General features: G+C 34.9%; 1 protein-coding gene across 3 annotated transcripts in view; it reads right to left on the bottom strand.

Moving 5' to 3' along the window:
• reln.L (reelin L homeolog) overlaps positions 1 to 26,437 on the bottom strand; it is a 206,685-nt gene that overhangs the window by 131,384 nt on the left and 48,864 nt on the right. For all 3 annotated transcript variants that reach the window (XM_018252669.2, XM_018252671.2, XM_018252670.2), the window contains exons 4-7: positions 12,537 to 12,607; positions 6,707 to 6,739; positions 6,039 to 6,117; positions 40 to 136 (exon numbers count right to left, since the gene is read on the bottom strand). In XM_018252669.2, coding sequence (XP_018108158.1) covers positions 40 to 136; positions 6,039 to 6,117; positions 6,707 to 6,739; positions 12,537 to 12,607 — 280 coding nt within the window. The remainder of the gene's footprint in view (positions 1 to 39; positions 137 to 6,038; positions 6,118 to 6,706; positions 6,740 to 12,536; positions 12,608 to 26,437) is intronic.

Here is a 26,437-nt window from a genome sequence, read left to right as displayed (position 1 = left end):
ATGTTGGTGTTCAGCACAGTTCTCAGTGTACAAACTTACCAATTCTCTTGGTCCATACGGATCACAAAAAGTGACTGCCCCACCATGCATAATTGCACCACACTGCTCACCAACTTCGCAATTTCTGCACTGGAGCCTGCATAGAAAACAGATAGATTGGCCTTTCATAATAATTTGGTAACAAAAGTGAATATAAAAGTAAAAAGAAAATTACAAAACAAGGGAAGTACCTTTAAAAAACTTAGCATTCTTTGAACTCAAGATTCAGTATTTCACATAATGATTCCTAGAGTAAAATGTTTTTGAAAAAGCAAAAGTAATTTGCACTTTTCGCCTTATGCTAAAGGTGCTGATCTAAAGGTCAGGGTCTGGTGTATGATATTAGTCTTTGTGCCAATTTTCCATTTGTATTATGTTGGAATTTTAATATTTGAGACTTTCTCATTGATTGACTGATTTGACTTACAAGTACTATTAAATTGGATGTTAACATTTTAGGACAAGCTTAAAATAGTTACTTTCCAGCTGCAAACTTAGGAGCACTGGGGGACACATACTATTGTACACGTAATCGTCAGTGCTCCTGCACATGTGCCTGAACATGCAGGGAAGGGGGGGCATTCGTGAGGGCACCGGGAACTAGGACACATCAGCCTAGGGGCATCCAAGACCAAAATCTGGGCCTGACAAAAAAGATTTCAAGAACCGGATTTATCAATAGGTGAGAGTTAGAGTTTACCATATGATAACTACAATTCTAAAAATCCCATAGGAATGAATAGAAAGTGGCGAGCTTTTCTGTAAACTCTAATTTCACACTTTGATAAATCTGCCCCTTAGTTGCCTTTTAAAATTTAGTAGCCTTTACGCAGCCACATTTATAATTACATATTAAGTCTGATAAAAGGTTGCATGGCCTGAAACATTGCGGTGATTCCCTAAAGCACTAATAAATAAATAAATTAAATAGGAAGAAAATTCTATGGTGCTAGTCTAACGTTCCAACTTGTGATGTCAGTGGAAAGTGGCCATTGAAGAACATGCACTACCTCTACAAAGAAGTGATAATTGTTATGCTGACTGCTAGTTTGCTTTAAAAACATATTAATGCAGACACTCACAGAACTATTTCAAATGAAGTATAAAACAACTTTAATGATTGAAAATGGCATGAACAACAGTTGAAAAAAAATCAGTTTTGAGGTTTGATTGTCAAAAATGTTTTTTTCACACCGTTTTAGTCGTTAACAGGATAAATACATACAGTATTAGCATCAATGACATAAAACTTATCAAGATAAGCCTATGATTTTATGATTAAGGTACAGTTCACAATAATACCATACAGTTCACAATGTCTAAAATTGTTAAACATATTATTTTTCAATAACACCTTTTAGTTGACTAAATATAATGCCTTGTGTGTTGTTTACATGCCATGTCCTATGTTCAAGTGCTCTTTAATCATTTCTAACAATCATATTTAGAAATGTAATGAGGACATGTCTGTCCCAGTAGCTGGTAGGAGCATTTTAACAGCCAGTATGCTTATGAAATATTCTGGAAAAGAAGCTGGAGATGTTAGGCCTGAGGCTATTGAACTGCACCTGAGACTCATTAACACAAATGGGGCCTTTTTAAAGCTCTTCAATGCTCTTCTCTCAGATTCATTCTAATTATGCTGCTAGGAATGGGTCATCATCACACAGACAAATCATAATCAAGCTCCAAGGCAACAGATTTATACTAGCATTGAAGTAATGAAACACTTATAATACTTTTATGTACATGGTACAAAATCCTGCTGTAGCAGGAGTAGCAGAGCAGTGACTGTAGTAGGAAGCCAGCAATCAAAATCATATTTTTACTGTTGAGCTGAAAATAATGTATCTTTTCAAGGACAACAAGTAATACAAATATGTATGTTCAATAGATTGCCAATGATGTAGGACCCATTCAAACTTTGTTTTGACTGTAATGGGGCCATCTGTCAACAGATGAAAATTATATATGCAGAACATTGCACATTGGATGATATCACAATGTGCAGTTGGGACATACACGTTACCAGAAGTCAACCGACGAGAGTGCTCATATTTAATTTAAAAAAAGAAACATTTATCAATGGATGAAAGTTAGAGTTCACCATTTGATAAATAAATCCCATATGAATGGTGGGTGAGTTTTTCTGTGGTGAGTGCTGATCTCACATTTTGATAAATCTGTTCCTAAGTGCATATATTTGCCTTGTTTTAGCAGACATTGTTGTTTCCCTCTAAACTTTATATGTACTGCCACTCTGTGAGACTTAATAGTCCCACAAAGCAGCTGTGCAACGCTTACATATCACAGAGGCAACAGAACGGAAGGGTCTAGTGAGGGTTCTAAATAATTCCTAGCTTTATTATATGGGTTAAAAATAGATTGTCTTCATCATGATGTGAGGGTGAGTCCAAAAAATCTGTGCTGTTATGCAACTGAGGCACACAAGCTTCCATATAATTTGTTATTGGCTATGGTAAGACAAAAACATTAAACCAGGTATAGCATAAGCATTCTCATTTACTAAGCTCAAATAAGCATCTATAACTAATTGAGGTAGTGTACAAAGCAAAAATTTATTAACAGTAATCTCCCTCATATTGCAGGACTGTAATATATGCACATCATGGCAATTTAAGGATATCCATAAACCCTACTACCAAGTAGGCATGTATGTAGATACTGACAGATATGCAACGTGTGCATAATTACTGCACAGACAACGCCTCTGCAGAACCCTTTCAGCTACATTATTTGCACCATCTTCTGTGTCCCCAGATCTATATTTCTGTGAATTTTTGACACTAATCATGTTTTTCTCTTATTTATGAACTGCTGCCAGGAACTACCTTTGTCCAAAAAGCCTCTCATCTCATCCTGCATTGTAGCATTAGGGAAACATCTGCTGCCCCTTGCATGTATACTGTGTTTTGATTTTCTCGAAATTGTGTCACAATTACTGCTCAGGATACATGACAAAAACAGAATACTCTGTGTGAACTTTTATGAAAAATAAGCACAGAGGCTGAATCGTTTCTGAAAATATTTTAAGCGCAATGAAATTAAATGTAGTGAACAGTTGAAAGAACATGTTTGGTAAAATGTAAAAATGCATACAGGTGGTACAAGAATTTCATTTAAATAAAAAAATGCCATGTAATCCTGTTATTTATACGGCATTTCAATGCATTTAACTTTTTAGATTCATGAAAGGGTAAAATAATGAGATTTGTTTTTCTCTTTTACCTCCTGCCTTTAACAGACGTCTGCTAGATGGAGCAAAGGATACTAACATTTTCAAAACCATCTTTACTGAAATATGGTCTAACTATTACTACAATAAAGCGATTCTGTCATGGCAAAACATGTTTTTTTTCAAAATCCATCCAGGCCTGGATTTGTGGAAAAGCCACAAAGGCCCAGGCCTTGGATGGCAAATTTTAGGGGCAGCATGCCGGCGAGATAAGTCTTGTGCATAATGTGCACACATATAAAGGGGGGGAGGCTGAAGGGGCAAATGGGGCAACAAGAGGTCCCGGCCTAAGGCGTCCTATGTACAAATACGGCAATGAATGCATCAGTTAATAGTGGTTAGCTTCTGCCTTAAATTCATTTTTGAAAAGCAAAAAGATTTTTTTTATATTTAATTTTGAAATCTGACATGGGGCTAGACATGTTAGTTTCCCAGATGCCCTCAGTCATGTGACTTGTGATCTGATAAACTTCAGTCACACTTGACTGCTGCATTGCAAGTTGGAGTGATATCACCCCCTAGAATCCCATCAGCAGAACAATGGGAAGGTAACAAGATAACAGCTCCCTGACAAAAGATAACAGTTCCCTGGTAAATATCAGAATAGCACTCAATAGTAAAAATTGAAGTCCCCCTGTGGTACTTTAGTTAATTGAGTTGGGAAATCAACAGCTTATCTGAAAGCAGTTCCATCATGAAGTGCTTGCTCTTTCTGAAAGAACAGGATCAGGACAAATGATATGAGATGCTGCCTACACACCAATATCACAACTACAAAAATTACATATTCTCCCACTGTTTCTCACAGATCTATAAATAGATCATTTTATCTGTTCAGTGTGACAGGTTAACATCCCCTGATAAGCAGAAATAGACTTCAACAGTTGAACAGTTATTAAAAAATTACAAGGAGGGATAATCTCCCAGATATCCAGACACACAATTTAGCCTGCAGTCTCTGGTATGCAGCAGAATGGCTCAGTGGTAGAGAGCTATAAGCAATACCTTTATTACAGCAAGCTCTTATTAACAAATATGTCCCTGGCATTTATTCCATACATAGCTAAGGGGCAAATTTCTCCAGGAATTAAGGACAACCATTTGATATACAGTACACCAATATAAGAGCTTGGTGTGTGGTATGCCAACAGAGTGCTGCTGCGATGAGGTGAGTTGAGAAACTGTTTATAGTAAGGTAATTTGATGATAAATAGATGTTACCCTGGAAATTTAGTACAGAGTAACAGAATGTAGAAGCATTGTGGTGGTCGGGAGGAAAAGGTACATTACATAGGCACTCTGTATGATGCTTAAATATGTTTAATATATATTGTCTTGATACTTTCTCCATATTCACAAATACCTTTTAATTTTTTGGGTGATAAAAAGAAATGTAAACATGTTGTTAAAAACAACAAAAACAGAGAAGAAAAACTAAGTTTTAGCAACATTTTGCCTAAAGCTCATTGCTAACTCCTCCCCCCTGTTCTCAGCTCTGTATTGATTCCTCCAATCTCCATGCATCCCTCTTTCAGTAGCAGTATGGGGGGCTTTTTAGTAGCATATTTATCGGGATTAGCAGCCTATTGTTACAGAATAACAAATGATGTAAAACGTACCTCTTTGACATTTTTGTAAACCAGAAGAGCAAAAATACTGTATTTTGTACAATTTTATGTATATAAAAGTAGCTTTTTGCCAGCATAAAATAGGTGATGAAACACGTTCCCCACAATTATTTTGCTAGTTTTTGCTTAATGAATGAGGTAATATTAGTATTTTAATTGAATACAGTGTATAAATCTTAAGCCCCCAAATTTCTAGTTTTAGTACCAGTACAGAGCCCCCAGCTCCCTTCCTAATATGTCACTGACACTTGGCCCAACTTATCTGTGCATGTCCAGATCTACAGAGCTGTGTTGGCCACCACTTTTATCCATGCACCTTCTGTTCCCAACTTCCATCTTGGTGATAAGCAAGCAGTGCATACACACTGGTAGCTGTACATGTTCCAAATTAAGATCCATGATAGGAATGGAAGTTGCATGGCCATAGATGGTGGAGTAGTTCTGCAGTTCTGGATGCACAATGGGCTACAAATGTAACTGATGTGGGAAGGAGTGGGCAAGGGGATCTGTGCACAGGCAGTAAAATGAAACATTTGCCAGGAGGTTTTACTTTACCTTTAACAGGAGACAACACCTAATGGGTATAACTCATGTTGTAATGCATTCATCAATTAAGAGATGAGAGAACAACTAAAATTGTAGGTGATAAAACAAATGTTCTACCATATTGGCCTTTTAAAGGGTATCTCTTCTCTAAAAGGCACAATCATAAGTACAAGGCGCAGGTATACCTGAGAATCACCTCATTGCAGACTGACAGGTTTAGGAACATTTAAAGACAAATTCAGAAAACAAATGTAGGTTAAAAGGTTTAAAATTTAGTTTAAAAAACTAATTTTGGAAACTATTTGTTTAAAGGAAAAATTCACAGAAGTGGTGATAGAGGTTTGTGAATATGGGAAATCCAACTAATGTGAAAATGTAAATTAAAAATTTGCAAATCTAAAAATTATGAGCATGGTAACAAAGCTTGCCTCCAGAGTGGAAGATCTATCAACACTGCCTGTGTTTTTAGGGAGCAGTCCAGCTCCCCCCCCCCCCCCCGTGGACATTGCTGGAGGACACCATTCAAACGATGACTGTATGTAATTCCAAATACTGATTTTTTTACATACCAAATATTTGGATTCAATTCCTGAAGCTTATATGAGTCAAAATCATCTCGTAAAAGGATGCTTTCACTGTGAATTTCGGCTGCAAGAAAGAAAAAAATTAGCTTCTTACTGACAAAAAAAACAGTACAAATAAGAGGAAATCAGGTGTAAATTTATAACAAGGCTAGTTGAAATTGCCGAATCCACAAATTTGTAAAGTTTATGTTATTGTTTGCTGCAAACCATTGCCAAAAAAATGTGAGGTATTCAGGGTTAGCTTACCAACAGCTGGTGATTTGGAAATACAAATTGGTTTTAAAGCTATATTTAAAAAGGGAATTTTATCTTCCACAAAGTAGCTCCTAATTGCTGGTCTTCTCAAAATAGGCATTTTTAGCAAAGTTTATTAATTACAAAAATCTACTCTTTCAATTACACTTCCCTGCTCAGTTAGTACTTACCTAATTATTGTGGTCATCCTCCTGGAGGACTACTACACTGATTCAGAGTACGGCACTTAATTCAGTAGTGAGAGCAATCTGGCTTCAAGCACTACTGTGCATGTTTAATCTTTTCCTCACTCATACGGCAGTCAGTGCTATGTAATTGTAACTAGAGTGAAAACCAAACAGGCCCACTTATTCCTAGTGGCAACAAATAAAGCAGAATTCACTATTAAGAAAACTCACCTAAATTAGGCCGCAAGGGAGCTTCAGTAGGAGCTGAGAAGAAAGACAGGAAATGAATAATTAATATTAATTAATGAATTAATAACAACATTATTTTTCAATTCTGTGTAGCGTTATACATATGAAGGTTCCTATAACTTCATAGATTAAACAAGCATATTTAGAACATGCAATGAGCAGAACCATTACAAAAAAAGGTACATAAACCTTATTTATACATGCATAATACAGTGCATAATTCCCCTTTATGCAGATAACATTTATCTCACTCTATGAACAAAGGAATGTGCCAGCTGAAAGAAAACTGAAACTGAAAATATTGAAATACTGAGAATTATATTTGCTGCATTTACTGTATTGCCTATGCTGAAAATATTAAATAAACTAGCAGAGCAATGGTAAAGACATAAGGGATCATTTACTAAGACCTTAGGCAGAAGTGCAAGAGCACTGCCATAGGAAATGGGGATACGCAAAAAGCACGTTGCGGGCTGCGTCGCAGTTTCTCCAGAACACTGATTAATTGTACATATAAGTTTAGTGTGGATTGGGTAAAATTTAAAAATTAGAAAATAACCACTAATGATGTGCATGTCAGGAAAAACTTAATCCACACTTGACACTAAGCAGTAAAGCCTTAACCGACAACCGACCCTAACCCACAAAGTGTTGCCATTTTAGGATCTGTGCCCAATCCATACCCAGGTCTTCTCACTCCATACGCTACTTGTGTGTGCACCTCTGGTTCCAAAACAGGGAATCCTTGGGAGCAGAGAAAGGGTGTAATTCCCCAGTCTGACCACCCAACCCTAACCAAGTTGGCAAAATTTCAATGGGACCAGATAGTAGCTCGAGGGAATGCCAATACAGGTGTAATTTTTCTTTTTAGATCAGAGACTGTATATTATTTACAGTTGCCTACACAGTGAGTATTTTTTTAAATGCTGTATGTGTCCTTTTAAAATTATTATTCATTCCTTGCCTGTGCACCAGACCAAAGGAGTTGCATTAGAAAGAATTCTGTTCATATTTACTGTAGTTAAGACAAATCTGACTCAAATAATTTTCCTGAAGTAAAAGTTTTTATTTGACACCATCTCTAGGTTTACCCTTAACTAATTTTAATTGGTCCATAAAGAGAATTCATGTCTAAATTCGAATTTCTTCAGTACCATGGACAGCAGCCTGGGAACTACAGCACTCAGCCTCTCTGTGAATAATATATATATATATATATATATTAGGGGGCGGATACATAAATATTGGACTGTCCCTATTGTATTGTTTTGTATTGTATTGCATGTTGATAAACATTTTTCTTTAAAATATCAGAAACGGCTTGGGCAGGTTTTTTTTTTTGTAACATTTTATAAAGAAAAAATTCATATAAATGACAAAGAAAAACTGTGAAATGAGGCAAAAATCAGCCCCTTAGTCTAAACTTTGAAAATTCTGTGTCAGATCTATTACATTACTGCTACTGGACAGTTGAAAGGACTGTTAACATTAAGGAATGACAAATATTTTTCTGTATTAGATTAATATATCTATTTAAAAAACTGTTTGTAGTTGTTGTGCTTTCTTATCTGCTCCCTCATGCCAGACATATTTTATCTCTGAATAAGGCATTATGCACATGGTGCATCTTGATAAGAAGAGCTTGTAGTGGCAGACAAAATGCCCTCTAGCTCCCCCACCACCACCACCACAGGCCCAGAGCAGTAAAGCAGTACCACATTTTTTACAAGCTTTACCTGGGTACATTTTAAATGTTGCTCTTTTTCTTCTATGCAAAATTAAAATACCATAATTTTTGCTGAAAACTGCACATTTCAGAAATGTAAATTATAAATATTAATTGCAACAAGGACCCTCAAAGCAAGTTAATTGGAGCAATACAGAAATGCTCCAAAAACTTAAAAGGCTATATCTCTCTAGAGAATAGCAATACTAAATATGTATGGTTAAGAATATGACAAACACGGTATGTTAAGCATGTTACATGTACAGTATACAGTACATATAATAGATGGAATTGTTCCTTCAGCCAAACAGTTATTCAGCCTCCACTTTCTTCCTTGTTTTGCACTTTTTTTGGTACCTAATATTGTTAATTGGTAATAGGTTATGTTATAATCATTTACTGTAAATACAGATCTGATAAATCACTTCAGACACCTTTTTGTCATGGACTACCTATGTATGTTTTTAGTTAGCATGGACATATTTCCATTCTCCCTATAGTATCATTGATAGAATGACTCAACATCTACAGGTCCGGATTTGTGGCAAGGCCACAAAGGCCCTGGCCTAGGGTGGCAGAAATTCAGGGGCAGCATGCCGCCCAGCTGCCTAGTTATGGGCACTGAACATGGGCGGGAGATTTGCAAATCTCCCACACACCAGTCTCCAGTCCTGTGAGTGCACGAAGGAGAGGAAGACAGCGAAGGGGAGGGAGACGTGGAAGCCGCAGGAAGGACATAGGGAAGGGGGCATGGAGACAAGCAGAGCCGGCTCTGGGGCTCTGGTATGTAAATCCTTATAAGAATAACAGGGAGTTAGGGCCAAGTCTCTGCCAGTGGGAAACAACCATAAAAACACATTACATGCAGTAATCCTGAGTAATTGCTTGAAAATGCGGAAGGACACATTTTTAAGCAACCCAGGATCACTGCATGTACTGTGTTTTAGATGCGGCTATTCCAATTAATATGAAGGGGCAGCTTCATCACCCATGAGAGAGGAGCTTTCCCACTGGCAATGACAGGGCTCTAATGCCCTCTTATACTTTTAAAGGGGACCCATCACCCAAAAAAAATCTAAAATCCTATTTTATCACATTAGTCAAGTAAAATTAACTTTAATTACACAATATAAATTATTTGAATCTTGTTTCCTTCAGTCTGGGAATTCATAAATATAGCAAGCAGACAGGAGCCATTTTGTGGACACTGTTTTTAAGGAAACCCTTGCATCATCTCAGAATCTTGTTTGTGCACCAGAATAGGGGACCCAATGTCCATCCCCATGCCTTGGCTACACAATTAAATGGTTAAGAGAACGGGGGAATGTGTGGAGAGCAGTGATATCTAGGAAGTGCTGAATGGAAAGTGAAAGTAATTGTCTGCCCTGCCTCTATGCCTAAGGCATAGAGGAGGGGCAGACACTATTTGATTGACAGCTGAGATGTTTAAATGAGCTTACAACAGCTATGAATGCTTTAATAAAAAATAGAAATTGGATTTCATTTTTAATTGGAAAATTACTTTTATTAAAGAGATTTTTGTGTCTGGGTGACAGCTCCACTAAGCTGTAAAAACAGTGACAGTTGTCACACTAGTATTCCAGCTATATAATCAGATGATTATAATTTTTCTTAGTCATCAAAAGGGGTTTAGGCTACAGTGAACCAAGAAAAATAAGAAAATTTGAAGAACAGAACAGTCTTTTTGTATAATATTGCAACTGAAAATAGCACAAACGTTCATAACAGCAACATGCCTTTATTTATTATAAAATTTATTATAAAGCAAATATTGCTTTGAAGAAAAAATGCATATGGGAAAATCTGCCATTCTACAAACTATGCTTGAACAAAGTAGATAAAAAAGAAAATATTATGTGGTTGGCTTCCAGAAAATCACACATATACTAGGTTGCTAAGGCATAAAATAGTTACATGCTAAACTGATTTGGTGTTAGTTTAAAGCAAACTGTAATTTCTAATTTTACCATATTGTGAAACCTTCTGTATAATAAGATACACTTCTTAAAAAGACCATGCTCTTGTGCTACAACTCTGAAGATCTAAATCTTGAGTTTGATGTGGGATTCTAAATATGTATAAGATTTAAAGACCTTCATTATTGCTGTGGAAGGTCATATCTGTACTTTATTACAGAACTGTGCTGGATTTAATAACAAAATTATTCCTGGGGAGATGAAAATCTAGGTTCACACTGAAGCTCATTAGATTTGAGCTTTATAATCTCTGTATAATTTGCAATATTTTGCTAGAAACCTTAATACATCTAAGTCACAAATTACAAAAAGAGGGACCTAAGGCAGTATACCCAAACGCACTAGAATAAACTGACATTTTATAGACCTATTTAAATGTATATTGTCCTCCTTCCTTTAAACACATAATTGCAAACAGTTTCATTCATACATAATTGATATAATTAATATAAATGCAGATTCAAAAATTAAAAATTTAACTGAGCTTTCAGTATAAATGAAAAGAAATAGCACCAGTCATGCAGTCACTGATACCGCTCTTGTGCATATAAGATGGAAGTGTTCTTTAGGGCAAAGGAAGTACAAAAATAGTACAAAAGCCCATTACGTTTTGTGAGCTGGCCTTGCTGCCATTCACAAAAGCATGTACACCTATATGAGCTCAGAACAACTTGCGATAGCAAGGGAACCCTGGAATTGTTGGCAACTTGGACGCTGTGGTAGTTCCACAGTTTCACTAGAGGGTTGTATCAATAGCCACTACTGACTTACGTTATGAGTATAGGATGCTAATGCTATGTACATTGGTGTACGGGAAGTGATGCATTAACCAGTCTGAAAATGTATGCCACAACAGTCCGAAATTGTATACAATTCACAGAATGAAAGTGGAATTCTGGGGAAAATGCTGCACGGTCTGTAGTCTAAAAATTGCAATTTGCACAATGCACCAGTTTAGTAAATGAGGCTTATTGTATTTTTCTTTTATCTTTCAAAATACCAAAGCTTTCTATATGGTTAAAAAAATGGAAATTTGCTTCTTTAAGTGGTAAAGTATTATCTGAAGTTAATTTCTCAAAAATGGCACTGCAGATCTAATTTACAATCACTGGTGCTAAATTGCACAAGTACGGTGTATATTACCAGTAACTTCAGAATTAGCTTCAAATGTTTACTACAAGTTAAAGAATTAAAGCATAGATCTGATAGGTTCCAATGGATAATTGTGCTTGTGCAATTTAGCACCTATGTTTGAAAATTAACCCTTGTTTAGTTGAATGAATAAACTTTGGATCTAAAGACATGTATTTGATATGCCTCGGGCACAAATCTAGACTAATGAATCACATGGGCTCATTAACAAACAATGGACAAATTTGAGCCCATTAGTCCTTAACTGAGTTTTCAGCGAAAACTATGATGTTTTCTGAGTTTTTTGCGTTACAAAAATCCGAAATCATCGGATATCGATATGGACATTAGCGCAGACACTGGGAGCTTCCACATTGACTTATACAGGACCTCGAGAGCTTTTAGATGCCGGGGATTCAGATTTGGAGTTTTTAGACCATTGGACTTTAATAAATCTCGAAAAATTTGTAGTTTTTTTTTTTGCTCCAAAAACTACGAATTACTCGAGGTTAGGATAATCGGAGCTTAATAAATAACCACCTAATTTTGCCAAGGCGCAGTAACCCATAGCAACCAATCAGCAGAAAGCATTTACTGGTCACCTGTAAGCATCTTATTGGTTGCTATGGATTAATGTTCCTGTACAAACTAAGTGTTTTTATTACCTATAATATTACCTAATCTTTGTATTTATGTGCAGTTGAAATCAAATCAAATTAAATTAAATAACAGAGAGAAATGTTCACCTTAGAGTAAAGTCCCTTGGACCCTCATTAGTAGAGATGAAAGATAACAGATATGATGACTAAGATGACATCTGCCTTAAGCATACATAAAATGCTGACATGCACTTTTTTCTGATCAGTGAACATTCCCATGCAAAAGTTATTAAAATGTGAAAAGAATTACAAAAAGACAACATACTATACTGAAAATAATCACAACCACTGTGTTTTACCTCCTTGTTCGCACAGTTGTTGTGCCAGGGCATCCTTGAAAATAACTTGTCCCCTATGTGTTGCTGTGGCCCTGTAAAGAAAAAAGACTCATATGAAGATTGTAATAGTGAAAATGCAAGCTTATTTTTGCTGTCTGCATAAGTCACAATAGGCACCTAAATGGATGGTATGAGTGGATGTTATTTTAAATAATAGGACAATCTGGAAAGCAGCTGCGAATATTTTTTACAAAATAACAGTGTAGTAAACAGTACTGTTAAAAATTTGTTTAACCACATTAAAAACCTATTAAAGACGTTATTATATTGTATTAATACTTCTTAAAGGGGTGTTTAACCTTTAAGTTAACTTTTAGTATGTAACAGAATGGACAATTCTAAGCAACTCAATTACTCATCATTATTTATTTGTTATAGTTTTTTAATTATTTGCCTTTATCTTCTGACTTTTTCCAGCTTCCAAATGGGGGTTACTGATGCCATCTAAAAACCAATGCTCTGTAAGACTACAAAAGTGTTATTGCTTCTATTAATCACTCATCTTTCTTTCTATTCAGGCCTCTTTCTATTCAGGCCCTCTCCTATTCATATTCCAGTATCTAATTCAAATCAATTTATGGTTGCTAGGGTAATTTGGAACCTGTCAACCAAAGTTGCTGAAATTGCAAACGGAAGAGCTGCTGAATGAAAAGCTAAATAACTCAAACACCACAAATATTAAAAAACCTACACCTAGGTAACTCATCCAAACCACAATCTGCCAGCCCTTTGCCCAATGAGTTCATTTATTGGGTTTGCTACTATGTATGCTGTTAATAAAAATACATTGATAACCTAGGTTGTTATTTATCAAAGTCCGAATTTATCTCAATATATTCTGAAAAAAACTCTGACAAAAAAATTTGGTTTGCGGGAAAAAATCATGAAAAATCAGATTTTCACTATTTTGTTTTAGATCTTTCATCCGATTTTCAAGTTTTTCGGATTTTTCACCCGAAAACTCAGAATTTTGCCCGAAAAAAATCATTGGTACTTCTCCCATTGAATTATATGCAACCTCAACAGGTCTGAGATGCCGGATTTTCAGATTCAGACTTTTCCATCCTCAGAGTTTAATAAATTCTGAAAAATTCGTGATTTTTTTTAAAAGTCCGATTTTATAAAAAAAAATCCTTTCCTTACTTTTAGAATCTTACACCAATGGCAAACAAGGCACACATTTGGTAATTGTTACTATGTTTTTTTTAATGTGTTGGTGTAGTAGAATTTTTTTTAATGTATGGTAAAAAAAAATTGATTACTGTCACAAGGGAATCTACAGCTTGTTTAACTTAGGTTGCCGACATAAAAAAGGCAACAGTGTATATATTATTCAACAAAAGCCATACAGAAAACTTGCCCTAAAATGAGAAATCATTGATACTTCAAATGATCTATTTTCTTTGTAAGAAATAAAGGTTCTAGTCTTCTCTAGTCGAACAAGTAAGTGCTTTCCATAGCATACTTCCTCATATTTCCCTTTGGAGATCCCAGCCTCAAGGATTTTTTTTCCTCAGTAGTCAGCTGTCATTATAACTCTGCATTGTACAGCACATGTGCCTGAGTGCTGTTCCTTTGAGACACGGAACCTTTTCTGATCCCCTTTGTAGCATTGTAGTGTCATCGTTCTGCCCAAATGTAGAGCCATTGGCTTCAATTTATTTAACCATTAAGAGTCAAAATCTATGCTTATTTATCTGAAGCTCTTGAAGAGAATGAACTCCAGCATTTGAAAAACATGAATGTTGTCAGCAAATATGACTACAATCAGAGCATTTTAACAAGATGGGGCAGAATCAGATATCCTCCTCAAACAATTTATGCAAGAATTGTACAATGCTTAACCAGGTACCTCACAATTTAATAATATATTTGTTTATATCTATCGGAAGACCATTCATCTTGAAGCTTTTTGTGATTGAAAAAATGAATACAAGAAGACATCACTAATTATTTTCTATGCTCAACTTACTTTCTTAGTGATTGATTCCTATTCTAAGAACATCTTTATAACAGTTATTTCAACAAATAAACCATTTCAGACACAATTTTTTATAGTTTTTTTTAATTATTTACCTTTTTCTTCTGACTCTTTCCAGCTTCCAAATGGGGGTCATTGACCCCATCTTAAAAACAAATGTTCTGTAAGGCTACAGATTTATTGTTATTTCTACTTTTAATTACTTTTAATCTCCTATTCATACTCTAGTCTCTTATTCAAATCAAGGCATGATTGCTAGGGTAATTTAGACCTTAGCAAACCAGATTGCTGAAATTGCAGACTGGAGAGCTGCTGATCCCCACAATAAGTAATAAATTACTTTTAGCATGACATAGACATGGAACTGCAAGAAAATTATATAATTAATGCATTAAAGGGAGTTGTTCCCAGGTGTAGGACTTTTCACATTTTTTGAGAGATTGAAATGCAGAAATGTCAACCATGTTGTTTGGCATTTGAACTTTTTAAACCAGCCAGTTACATCAGTGAAATTAGTCTGTGGCTTACAGAATAAATGAATTGTTATTAGCAGGGACATAAATGGTAAGTCGAGAGCCTCAAAAATAAAACATCAATGGTTGATGCAATAAAAGGAGTAATGGTCTCTCAGTGTACTAACTCATAGCCATCAAATGGCTGTTTGCGTTCAAACAGGTGACAAGCAAATGTTATCTGCTAATTGGTTGCTATAGGTGACTAGACCTATATCATACAGGAACTTTTTTTTCCATTACCACTTATGTATTAAAAGTGAAAACGTTTGCACCCGTTCTAATTACCCACAACAACCAACCAGCAGGTAGGATTTACTGATCACTATTTTGAAAGTGAACATTGAACTGAAGTACAAAACCTGGTGCAAACTTTGCAACTTTCATTACATTTACTCATTCATATTTAAAAATATGAAAAGAAAAATATAAAATAGCATTGCTTAAGTGGCTCTATTGAATATCAACTGCAATATATTGTTTGTTTTCCATCATAATGATATTCTCACATACAGCATTGTTTTACATAAAGGGGATGTTTTCCATTAAATAGTACTTTATCATTTTACAAATGGACCTAGAGGTCCCTATCCTATCTGGAAGTTTCTGTGGTCACCGCTGGAATTAGCCGGAAAATCCGATTATGGGCTTTTTGGGGAAAAATTTGAAAAACTCTGGATTTTCGGGAAAAAGCCAGAAAAATTCAAGCAATTCAGGGGGAAAAATTTTGAATAGTAAATAAGGTCAAATCGTGGATTCTAGTTTGGTCTGACTTTTTTTTTTATAAAATAATCAGAACATTTTGATTTTGATAATAGTATTAAAATCTAGTACAAGTAAGCATTAAAGCTGAATACAGATTTTTTCTATGCACATAACATTTTTTCCTATTTAATGTGGCAGGAGATGAGTCTACTTTCCTTAAAATAGTTCAATTGTTAGACCTATGAGCAAAGACCTCCTTCTTCTCAATTTTCTTTATTGCTGTAACTTAATGGCCAATATATTTGAATTCTTATATAATTTTCCCCATCATCTGTTCATTCTATAAATAAATTATAAAACATTTACAGCGTTCTATGCACAATTAGTGCTCTATCATGTATTATCAATTTACGTTTCTTTTGTGCCGTGTATTTTTCTTAAAACTCTTCAACAATTCAATTAACTTGACTAATAATATACATTTAATGTAACTGTTGTCAGATCAAATTTATCTTCATATTTGCCTTTAGCAATATGTTGTTGAATCAAATTAATTTTACTGTGTTTTAATTTACTGTCACATCTGGATTATCTTGTTAAATTGAAAAGCATAAATTATTTTATGTATACTGCCATTGACTTCAATAAACTTAATGCCTTTGGCACTGTCAAACAATGTAAAAATAAAAAATGAAATAACCACTCCAAAACATTTCTTGATTTTAGTTGTTTGAACCTGAATCAATGTAATAGCAACTTTACTAAATCTACTTATGCTGTTATAATATTTCTTTAACCCACAATATATAGTCTTATTTTTATTAATATAATGAGAAGAGGCTGAAAGTAATTTTAAGTAAATATTTCTCTTAAAAGAGTTGTTCACCTTCCAAACACTTTTTTCAGTTCAGTTGTCTTCAGACTCTTCACCAGAGGTAAAGACATTTTTTAAATTTTCCAAAATTGAAGTATAAAGTTTAATATTCCTGTGTCTGGTGTTTCAGTCTGGCAGCTCAGTAATTCAGGTGCAGATGAACTGTTACAATTTGCTACATTAGTTGATACATTTCTTAGCAGCATCTGTGGAATATTAGCAACTATGATATCAATTCTAACAGCTGCCTTTAATGAAACTCAGGGATTAGGCTCAGCAGGGTCAAAGCTAAGAAATGTCTCAACTAATGTATCTTGTAGAACAGTTTACAGTGTAGGAGACCCCCCTTCAGGAGCCGAATTAGAAAGACATAAGAATCTGAAAATGAAACTTTAAATATCAATATTATAAAAATAATTACAAATAGAAAGTAGAAAGTAATAGAAAAAAAGTCTTTATTTCTGGTGAACTATCTGAAACCAACTGACCTGAAAAAATGTTGGAAGGTGAACAACCCCTTTAATCTAGCCATACAAGGGGTGTTACTGGCTGTCATCTTGACCACCCCAGACCAAGTTGAAAGCATGACAGCCTGTGTATAGGGTCAAAAACAACTGCCTGACCAATTTATATCTGAAGGGGCAACAGATATCTAGCTGTAGATGAAGTATTTTGCAAAGGTTCAGAATAGACATCTACAATCATTGGACTAGGGGACAAATGAGTGGATGGCCAAATGAGGCAAAGATCAACTCATTGTCTGAAAATGTCAAATAAACAGATTAGGATATTCCCAGCTTTTGGGTCAAAAATTACACTAGTGGCAAAACAGTGATTTAAAACATCAATATGCACTAAGACAAATTTAGAACAAACGCTACACAGTTTTTATTATTTGTGTAAGATTGACATATACATCAACTTATTGTGACATGATACAGTCCAAATGCCTACTGGATTTTGTGCCCTACTATTAGGGGCCCATTCAGTAAGTTCGAGTGAAGGAATAGAGGGAAAGGTACTCGAATTTCGAGCAGTTTTTTGTGCTCCTCGACTATCGAATTGGCGTAAATTCGCCTGAGTAGAATGATTCGAATAGATCGAGCTCAAAAACGCTGCGACTATTAGCCCATTCGATAGTCAAAGTACTGTCTCTTTTAAAAATACATTGACTGCCTACTTTGCCACCTAAAACCTACCGAATTGCTTTAAAAGCCTATGGGAAAGTCCCATAGGCTTGTTTTCGACGTTTTTGATCTAACGATTTTCATTCAATCGAATGATCGATCGAATGCCTTTTTATTCGATCTAATATTCGATTGTGCAACTATTCGCCGGGCAAAAATTCATCCAATCGACTATTCGCCAGCGCGTAAATTCACCTGAATTGCCTATTCGATTCTATTCCCCAGTCGAATTTCGAAGGATTTAACCCCTCGAAATTCGACCCTTGATACATCTGCCCCTTAATGTTTTAGTAGTGACTCAGTACATGAAAGGTAGCATTAGCAGGATGTTTGTTATTTAGTTGGCTATTTGGAGATATCCCTTAATATATCATGGGCATTTTTGAAATCGATTACTCTGTTCTCAAGCAATATATTGTGTTGAAAATGTTCTCGTTCTAGAGTATTGTATAGAGAGTTTCTCATATAATCTCCCACCTACTAAACTGAACCAAGTAAAATACCACATTTTCTGCATAAATGAGATAAGCATTAAATATTTTGTTACAAGCTGTCAATTTAACTGCTTTTTTTTTTAAATCTCATTCTTCTAAACGCCTTTACACGAAACAAAATATTAAAGCAGATGGTAGAACTGGAGAAAAACACAGTAAGTTTACAGTGTATCCACATTTATTTATAGCAGGAATATAGCCTAACTGATTTGTACTAAAGATAAGCAAAGCATACAGCAAGTTTTAAATAGTCCACTTATCCAAGTTGTATATCTTTCATATTTTGTTAAGCAATGGACCTCACAAAGAGGTGGCAGCTGAAGAGCTGCCAAGAAAATATTAAGAGAAGTGGGCTATTTCTGATAAAATATGGTACATTTAGAAAAATGGAAAATCAGATCATGTTCAGATAAAGTTGTGGGAAATAATAATTAATTGCTGTTTTCCAGGGCCACAACTAGTGGTAGGCAGAAGATGCAACTGCCTAGGGTGCAACAGCAAGGGGGTGCACATACCTCTTTTGCCAACCCCTAGGTCAGTTTCTGGAGGGGAAATTGCTCAGCGATCACTGGTAGCAGTTGAGCATTGCTGCCATTTTTGTGTACAAGCTATGTAATTGTTATGTTTTTTGCTTAGCAATATACTGCTTAAACAACACTCTGCTTGATTTATACTACAATTGGTGTTTCGCTGTGGGTCTACAATTTTTAATATTCACCAAAAATAGCATTTTTTTTGTCCCTGAAAGTAAAAGCAAAATATTAGCTGCATTGCAAAAATACATTTATTCCCTAACTGATTGCTGGTTAATTCCTGAATATGTTGTACCAATGTGTACAAAATAAAGAATTTCTAGAGAGTTTCTCATCCCCTCTTTTTTTTTTATAAAATCACTTGCTTGCCACAACACTGCTACTTTAATCGGGTGTACATGCTGTATAGAAAGAGATTGTGCTGCACTGAATTAAGTACTGTGATCTCATCCTATAGAGCAGGGCTCCCCAACCTTTTGAACCCGTGAGCAACATTGAGAAGTAAAAGGAGTTGGGGAGCAACACTAGCATGAAAAATGTTCTTGGGGTGCCAAATAAGTGCTGTGATTGGCCATTTGGTAGCCCCTATTTGGATTATCGACCTACACTGAGGCTCTGTTTGGCAGTGCACCCGGTTTTTATACAACCAAAACTTTCTTTGCTTCCAAGCCAGGAATTTTAAAATAAGCACCTGCTTTGAGGCCACTGGGAGCAACATCCAAGGGGTTGGAGAGCAACATGTTGCTCACAATCTACTGGTTGGGGATCACTGCTATAGAGGAACAGCACCTGAATAACGTGGCAGGTAAAGGATTCCAAAGGAGTGTGCAAGAACAAAGGAAATCTGCAATGTTTAATTTAAAAAGAGGAGTGCAGACATTTTAATAAAACAAAGCCCCTTCTAATAATGAGTCTGAGGTTCCTACCTTTTCTTCCTACTCCTATATCCTACCCTGATTTTTTTTCATATGAATGTGGGGAATTCCTTTGTGCATGCACTAGACATAGCAGCCTATGACAAATATTTACTGAAGATATGTAGCTTTGCATATATTTATACACATTATATATATATATATATATATATATATATATATATATATATATATATATATATATATATATTCATATATACACACAGGTATACAGGTATGGCACCTGTTATACAGAATGCTCTGGGGTTTTCCGGTTAACGGATCTTTCTGTAATTGGGGTCTTCATGCCTTAAGTCTACTAGAAATGTATTTAAACATTAAATAACCCCAATAGGCTGGTTTTGCTTCCAATAAGGATTAATTATAGCTTAGTTGGGATCAAGTACTTGCTACTATTTTATTATTACAGAGAAAAAGGAAATCATTTTTAAAAATTTGGAATATTTGGATAAAATGGAGTCTATTGGAGACAGCCATTCCGTAATTCAGAGCTTTCTGGATATCGGGTTTCCAGATAAGGGATACTATACCTGTATGTATATATATATATATATATATATATATATATATATATATACATACACATATTTATAGATTAAATGATATTAATTATAGGGAGATACAGTATGCAATCTTACACTGGAACAGCCTTATTTTAAAAAAGATACATTCATTGAAGAGTGTCAGCTCCCAATTATAAATAGAATGCAGATCTAAATCAAAGCCATTTCAGGTTCTTGTATTAAAACGGGAAAAATCCATATAAACCAGATTTCACCCTTGATAAACATCCTGTTTTGAAATGAAATTACCTAGGTTTTTATGTTGTTTTCTTCCAAAAAAATAATTGAATACATCTTACGTAGATCTGATAAATGGTTTTAGTAGACAACAAATACAAATGTTACAGTGCCAAAACAATAAAACATTTTTTTTTTTAAATTTAGTCTTATTTAACCATTCCAGTGCTGGGAACATGTTAAATTGGGGTAAAGTGACTATTTTGCTATCCATCTGTTCAAGAAATGCATTCTACATTTTTTGCAAAAAATTATCTTTCCATAAATCAGTTATCACATGGGTTAATGTATGACATTGGAAAATATATCTACATATTATCTCTCTCTCTATTTAGATAGATAATTATCTATATATATATATATATATATATATATATATATATATATATATATATATATATATATATATATATATATCTTTCAAAATGGACCAGCACTCCAAAAACTTTTATCAAAAATATCTTTATTCAAACATCATTCTTGTGTCCAACGTTTCAGCCCACATTGGGGCCTTTATCAATGTGGGGCGAAATGTTGGACACAAGAGTGATGTTTGAATAAAGAAATTTTTGATAAAAGTTTTTGCAGCTAACCAGTGTCATGTAAGCTGTCACCATAAGGAGTGGATATTTTTCTTGTTTTAGTTAAGAAAGCATGCCCCTGTTTACCCACTACCAGGAAAATATAAAAAAATATAAAGAAAGATGTATGCAGGAAATTCCTAGGAAGGAGATGACATTATGAAAAAGCTAAACAGTTGATGGTGATCTAACAGAGCTTTCATAATAGATAAGAGGATGCCATATAAAAATAAAGTGAAGGGTGGAGACAACAGTCCATTTAAGAAAATAAATCAGAGATCAATACAAGAATCATAAAGCACACATGTTGTCATATCACACAACCAGTGCAGTGGTAAATATAGGCACTCTTTCCAAGTAAGGGTTTTGTACAATTTACAGTATAGTGAGGAACTGTGTGTTTTCTGAGGAACACTAGTATGATTACATTAAGGGGTTGTTCACCTTTAAATTAACTTTTAGTATGATGTATGATATTCTGAGAAAATTTGCAATTGGTTTTCATTTTTTATTATTTGGATTTTTTCGAGCTATTTTGCTTTTTATTTAGCAGCTCTCCATCTTGCCATTTTTAGCAATCTGATTGCTAGGGTCCAAATTACCCTAGCAACCATGCACTGATTTGAATATGAGACTGGAATATCAATATGAAAAGGTCTGAATATAAAGATGAGTAATAGAAAGTAGCAATAAAATAAATGTGTAGCCTTACAGAGCATTTGTTTTTTAGATAGGGGTCAGTGACCCCCGTTTGAAAGCTGGAAAGAGGAAGGAGGCAAATAATTAAAAATGAAGACCAATTTAAAAGTTGTTAAGAATTGGCCATTCTATAACATACTAAAAGTTAATTTAAATGTGAACCATCCCTTTAACTCAAAGGTGAACAACCCCTTTAATCATTAGGAAAAAGCTATAGAAAAAAAGCAATGAAATTGAGTACCATTTCTATCAGATAGGCAGTGAATCACATGGATACATGAGTGTAATTATGTATATCTCAAAGTCCGTTCCCTTCCCATATTTATGAAAGTACATAAGCTCATCAGAGTGCAGGTCCCAGCAAACACTGTAAGTATAGCCAGAATTCTGATTGATGATCTGGATGGCAGCCCATACGCCTCTGCTGCTTTCCTGCATGCTTTCATTTCCAGCAAACAAACCAATAAAGCATAATGAAATTTAAAAATACTTCCGACTGATGAAAAAATTAGTCACAGAACATTCACACAGCAATTAGAGGAAACATTTTTTGGTGTTTAATATTTTTGGCAATGTGAATGCCTTTTATGTAGGAGTATGCTTCAGTGTTTCAAGAAGACTAATTGTAATACACCTTAAAATCCCATGAAAGAAGGTAGGTACAAAATGTAACAAATGTAACAGGGGAACTAACTAACTAGTATGCTGTATTCAGTATTGTTTGCATCGACATTATTATCATTCACCTACAATGCATACAGTATATTCTTCTTAGAACAGTGCAGAACAGTTAGGGGTTATTTACTAAAACGCAGTCGTTTATTTATTAAAACAAAGTTGACCTAGCTCCCATCCACAAATTTAACTCATTTATCAATAATTCCCACTAATTTATCAAAAATTCTTCACAAAATACATTGTAACAAATTTTACATTCAGTCTCCCCTGTAATGTATTTTTTTGCAATTACCTGGGATTGTTGCATATATAGGGGCAAATTCACTAACCTGCGTGAATTCACCAGCAACGGCTTCTCTCACATCGCCAGGCAAAAATTCGCCAGGGCAACGCTAATTCACTAAAATGCAAAGTTGCATCCAGGGCGCTGAACAATGGCAAAGTTTCGGCAAGCAAAGCAAAGTTGCGCTAGTGTTGGCTAATTTGTATATGGCGGGAAGTTAAATTTCATTGGACATATATGTTGCAGCAAATACATTACACTACACAAGCCCAGGGAACTTTAATAAAAGAAAATACAGTTGTTATAATGGACTACACATGTGCCCAGTGTATAGTTTATGTGCCACAGGAAATATGGGGGGAAGCCAGGTACCCTAAAAAAGATTTACGATCTTTTGCAGCCTATCACCCTGAAAACTGAAAAGTCGTCAGCGTTTTTTCAGACTTTTCAACTATTTTTTGAGGAACTTCTATCTACTCTATTGCACTTCGCCTGGTCTGAGGTGGCGAAGGCAAGTCTGGCGCAAGAGGTAACGTTCATTAAAATCCGCATCTTAGTGAATTTGTGTAGTCCACTCCACTACAATTTGTGTAGTCCACTCCACTACATGAGATGGAAAACTGATGCACAATGCCTGCTCGTGCTTAGTGACTAAAGTAGAATCTTAAAAATACACTTTGCAGAGAAGCGTTTAGAGTAAGTCTCTAAGTATATAAAAAAAACAAGCTTCATATTTTATGTATAAAGCACCAATCTGTTAAGCAAGAGTTTTACCATGGTGAAAAGAGTTTTAACAGAAAAACAGAACAATTCCTTATAGATCTAAAAATCTAAAAGAGAGGATTATGACATAGTATTTTCAAGAGCTAAAGCTGCTTCCAATTATCATATTAGTAAAAGGCTTGCTGGGTAAGAAATTTCTGTTGCTCATTGCTAGCTGTATTTGTAAACATTTACTCTGTTTAAAAATCTCTTGTATACTCTGCTGGCAGCATATTTAGTAAAGAGGAAAACTGTTTCATCCAGTCTCAGAAACAGCTACAATAAATAAGATCAGGCTGCTTGAACAGTAAGAAGCTATACACAACTCTATTTCAGCCATTTTTAAAACGTGAAGGTTTCCTTCTATAGGTGTAGACCTATTGTTTAAATGGAGTGCTTGTGCAGTTGATCTGAATCATTCAAAAAGTGACAAATGGATCTGAGTTTAGCTCAGTGACACAATTCCATGAAATGATTCCAGGCATCTTTAATTGTTTATTCAACAGGGTGCAGTCCCTGTATCTCTTATGCTTCTTGGCTGCATGTTAAAGAACTTCTGCCCAGCATATACACAGATTTAGCAGCAACTTTGACAACCACAACAGTTAATGGTCCTTAAGAGGGTGGTGAAATTATCACCTGCTATTTTGCTGCATGCTAGGTACAAAAACTGGTATTCTAGGAGAACATGGTGCATAGATCTAGATACATGAACAAATGACTGCATTCATACACAAGCCCTACTGGCTTTCTCTGACATGGGAGATAAATCTTAGCCCTGATCTGATACAGCTCTACTAAGCTCTGCATGCGTTATTATCCAGATGAACACCTAAGATGCATTACCAGGAATTTATAAAGAAGCATCTTGTCTGAAGCCACTGAGAGCAACATCAAGGGGTTGGTCAGCAACAAGTTGCTCATGAGACACTGGCTGGGGGATCTAGAGACTGCATTCTTTAGAAAGAAAGAAATTACAAGGCCCTGTTTTTTTACTGGCTCCAATATATTTATACCAAAACATACCAGGCAAACCTATTAAATTCTTTATAAATGATATAAATATAGCTATAAATATCAGTGCAGGAAAGTGCTACTATGAAATATAAACAGTGAGTCAGATTTAACATAGATCCTATTAGGATGGATATCAACCCTAAAAGGGTTGATTAAAAGGGTTAATAAACACCACAAAAGTTAATGCATAAATAGAAAATAATAAATACCAGCCAATATCTGGTGAATTCTTAATAAACAGGAAAATAAACCTAAATCCTTTTCATACATGAAAAGGAGACACAACATTAATACTGTATATACATTAATATTGTATATATATTAATACTGTATATCAATTGTGACCAATTTCATCCACAAAAAATAAGGCAGAACAATAATACTCTAAACAGAGCAATCCATTTAAGAATATCTTCTAGTGCTTATCGGTACTATGAAATTTTTGTGATACAGATTAATCTGTTTAAAAACTTATGCCATATTTGGATGATTTATATTTAGGGGCGGTCTTTTTCATTACACCAATTTAATCCATACAGTTATTTGTATATAAATTTAGTCACAGATGGTATATTTGTTGGTTTTAAATATTTTTGGATATATTTGTAATTCTCTTCCTGTAGCTTGTTTTTATATCTTCATATGGCAGCTAGTATACCATCTTACAAAACATGAATGTATTCTGGAAAAATTTTAACTGAATACAAATTAAATTAAAACACATATTGGCTTTGACTATGTATTAATAATGCAACAACTTGAGAAAAATAACAGTGTTTTATAAACATTCTGGAATATTTAACAATGTAGGGGGTATATATGAGGCCAGCACCTGAACTAATGCTTCACATATAGCGGCAGATTTATCAAGGGTTGAAGTAAGTTCAAGGGAATTTTCGAAGTAAAAAAATGCAAAATTGGAAGTAATTTTTTGGATACTTCAACCATCGAATAGGATACTACGACTTCGAATTTACTTCGACTTCGATTCGAAGTAAAAATTGTTCGAATATTCGACCATTCTATAATCGAAGTACTGTCTCGTTAAAAAAACTTCGACTTCAATACTTCCCCAAATTAAACCTGCCGAAGTGCTATGTTAGCCTATGGGGACCTTCTACAACCATTTTCTGAGTCTTTACACATCGAAGTAAAATCGTTCGATTGTATGCTAAAAGCGTTCGAACCGTTCGATTCGAACGATTTAATCGTTTGATCGAACGATTTTACTTCGATCGTACTATTGCCAAATTCTGTGAAAAGTACTTCGACTTCGATATTCGAAGACAAAGTATTTCAATTCGTTGGTCGAATTTCGAAGTATTTTCTACTTTGAAATTCGTCCCATGATAAATCTGCCCCATAATGTCACCCTATTACTATTGCACTGAGCAGAAAGATCTGCTGTCCATGGTGCTGAATAGTGTTCTTTTCTGCTATTCCAGGACAACTTCTTGAGTCTCCTCCAGCTAACAAATCTTGCTCTTAACGATTATAGAAGAAAAAGAAGGGACAAAAAAATATTCACCTAGAGTATAATAAATAAAACAAAGTTTCTGTTCAAAATCATTACATTTAAAAGTGCACATGTGTTAAACATGAGCCTGTGACCTTCAGTCCTCCAATATGGCTTACAGGGGGAAGTTAAGAAATTCAAGTAAAATGTTTGGACCCTTCTTTAGAAGAAAGGTCAGGTTCTTAACCATGAAAGTTTCTCATGTTTAACTGTTAATGGTGGGTCATATAATACTGATAACTAGTGATAAGCAAATTTGTTATGTTTCGATTCGCTGAAAAATTTACGAAACTGTGAAAAATTTC

This window comes from Xenopus laevis, chromosome 3L (assembly GCF_017654675.1).
Source record: "Xenopus laevis strain J_2021 chromosome 3L, Xenopus_laevis_v10.1, whole genome shotgun sequence".
Classification (NCBI taxonomy): Eukaryota; Metazoa; Chordata; class Amphibia; order Anura; family Pipidae; genus Xenopus; species Xenopus laevis.
Note: the sequence above shows the minus strand (reverse complement) of the source record. Positions and strands in the feature narration are given on the sequence as shown.